Source organism: Ursus maritimus, unplaced genomic scaffold (genome assembly GCF_017311325.1).
Source record: "Ursus maritimus isolate PB19 unplaced genomic scaffold, ASM1731132v1 scaffold_4, whole genome shotgun sequence".
NCBI classification, from domain to species: Eukaryota; Metazoa; Chordata; class Mammalia; order Carnivora; family Ursidae; genus Ursus; species Ursus maritimus.
The window spans coordinates 43,891,882-43,894,559 of record NW_024426552.1 but is presented as its reverse complement, the minus strand read 5'-3'; the positions used below and the strand labels follow the sequence as shown (position 1 = coordinate 43,894,559).

The window sequence follows — 2,678 nt, the reverse complement described above, 5'->3', positions numbered from 1 at the left end:
AAATCGGTATACTCACTTTTATGAGCAACATAGTACTTTCCAGTAAATTTTAAGGTATGAAAATTGTTCAGCCTTGCAGTTTTCCTTCTAGGTATGTACCCTAAAGAAACTCGTACATGTGTGCACAAGGAAATACTTACAAACGTTCACTGCAGAATTGTTTACAATAGACTGTTTATGATAGAAAAATAAGAAATAATGTCTACCAATAAAAGAATAAATAAAATGTTAGTTATCCACACGTTGAAATACCATATAGCAATTAAAAATGAATTAACTAGAGCTACATCTATCAACATAATAAATCTCCAAGCATAATGTTAAGAGAAAAAGTAGGTTGCGGAAGTAAAAGTATAATTGGACACCAGTTTTATAAAGTTTTTGAAACATGCAAAAAGTTTGTATGCTAATTATGAATATGTACTTGTGATAGTTTAACTGTATATGATGATAAACACTAGAGGATAAGGGGAGAAGTAAGAATTTATTACGTCATTCTGTATATTTGTAATATTTTATATTGAGCTTATATTTTAAAGAGGAAAGACATGGCTAAGAAGCATACAAGAAGGTTTTAATACATTGGCTAAAAGAAAATGTAACCTAAGTAAAAACAAATTAATGTGCTAAAGCAATAACAGAGGATACAAGGTGTCAAGGAGACAAATCAATTCCAGGAAATTTAAGAATTTCCTTCAACTCTATTTCTGAGAAGAAAATGGTCTTCTTAAGTCCTGGTAAACAGGTCAGCTGTTGCTCTATTGTTCACCTTGTGATATTCCAGTTGGAGAAATTTAATTTCACTGATGTGCTCATTCATTGGAACTTTGCAGACATAGAGGAAATGTTCCCAGGGACTACTTCTACTCTATGGGTGCAGAGAACGTTTAGGAATGTGTGTGGTCATAATTTAACAGTGACAGTGTGGTCCTTACCCACTGCTCAAGGCTAATTTCTTTTTTTATTTATCAGGCCGCTTACAATATTAAATCTTAAACGGAACCACTTCTGCTTTCAAAGGAATACACCATCATCTTAAAATATGATTATTTGCTCAACAAAAATAATAATTTATTTTTTGTATGCACTACAGCAATCTATATGCATTTAGGGAGAGAAAGATTAATTTCTGGCAAAAAGGAGCCATGAGACAAAGGAAACGGTCTTCAAATGTATAATTAAAATTAAATTAATCATCTTTGTTCTTTTTAAGCATATTATTTTGCCAGATCATTAAATATATTCAAATGACATCGTGTTGGGTTAAAGGGATTTATTGCCTAACGTCTCTTCTTTGTCTGCCGAGGACTGGAGCTGAGAGTTTATTGAGTACGGGATCAAGCATCCCACTAAGAACCTTCCCTGGAAAGAGGGACGAAAGGATGCAAACTGAAAATGAAAAGATCTGCTTTGTTTTTCCCTAAACTGCTGATGAGCCAGACAGATGTTTGCCTGCAAGTGACGTGAACCTATTTAATCTACTAAAACAAAAGACACCGCATTGAAGGCAATGCCTCTCCCTTTGCCTTGATACCTTTAGTTGGCGCCCTATTTCCGTTTAAAGAGACGCATGAAGAAGCACTACTGATCCCAGCACTGGTTGCATCCATTTACATTCCTTTCTTTTGGAAGAGATGATCCTGGCTTCCCAGCTGGTCTTCTTCGCCTGCATCTGGATCACCCTGAGGCCAGATGCTTTTGCTGCTTCTGAGATTGAGAAGTCCCACCAGCGGTGCTCCTCTTCAATGAAGAGAACCCGGTAAGATAGAGTATAGTCTCCACAGTCATTGCCCTCCCTCACCAGCTGCCTCAGACCTATGGGGAACCTAGAAACAGGTCTCTGATGGTATCACATATTTGTGGGTGATTGTCTCCCGCGATAGCATTCACCCATCAAAATTAATCACCTCTGGGTAGCTTCCGGAAGAGCAGAGAATCCTGGCTCTCGGCTGGCAATTGTATGCTTATTTTTGGAGAAAACAAGGGCTCGTGTAGGGATCTTCTTTCAGGGAATGTATTTCTTCAAAGAATAATACATTTATTACTAATAATGACACATGTTGAAAATTTCCCCAAATTTCTTTGAGTAGAAATTGGTCTAAGCATCAACTTCTGATGTCGAGGACTTCAAGAGGAGATAGTCCATATATCAATACTATAGTCATGAAAAGCACTAAAGGCATGTGTTGCCTTTCAAGGTGAGTTTCCATACCTTTGAAATATTATCCGAAATGTCAGGACATCATCGTTATTATCTTATCATCAATAATTGAGAGCATGTGTGCACGTGCTAGCAGAGTGTTCATCCTGCTTTACCGGGAACTCCATGCGTTTTAGCACCAAGTGTCCCAGGCAAACAGGGATGGTTAGTCACCATACCACGCAAATGCCTGCAATAACCAAAAAGGGACCTCTTGTCTTGGGGAAAGTCTCTCCTTTTCACCAAGCACAAGATTTTCAAAAATACCCAAGAGGGGAAATTGAGGAATGAAGGTGAGTTATATCACCCAGCCAACCCTGGCAATCAAGGAGGTGACAGCTGTTTCAGCCAGATTGCCCTCACTTCCTGAATATTTATGAGGCACTCCCTATAAGATGGGGAAAGTGAACATAAAATTTTAATAAATCCTTGTGAAGCCTCAGGTTTAATGACCAGAAACAAAAGAGGTGGCGGGGGG

At 38.0% G+C, this 2,678-nt stretch overlaps 1 protein-coding gene across 1 annotated transcript in view; it reads left to right on the top strand.

The window, feature by feature from the left end:
- The first annotated feature begins 1,633 nt into the window (after positions 1 to 1,633).
- GABRR3 (gamma-aminobutyric acid type A receptor subunit rho3) overlaps positions 1,634 to 2,678 on the top strand; it is a 45,501-nt gene continuing 44,456 nt past the window's right edge. Inside the window, exon 1 of the mRNA XM_008689678.1 lies at positions 1,634 to 1,759. Coding sequence (XP_008687900.1) covers positions 1,635 to 1,759 — 125 coding nt within the window. The 5' untranslated portion in view covers position 1,634. The remainder of the gene's footprint in view (positions 1,760 to 2,678) is intronic.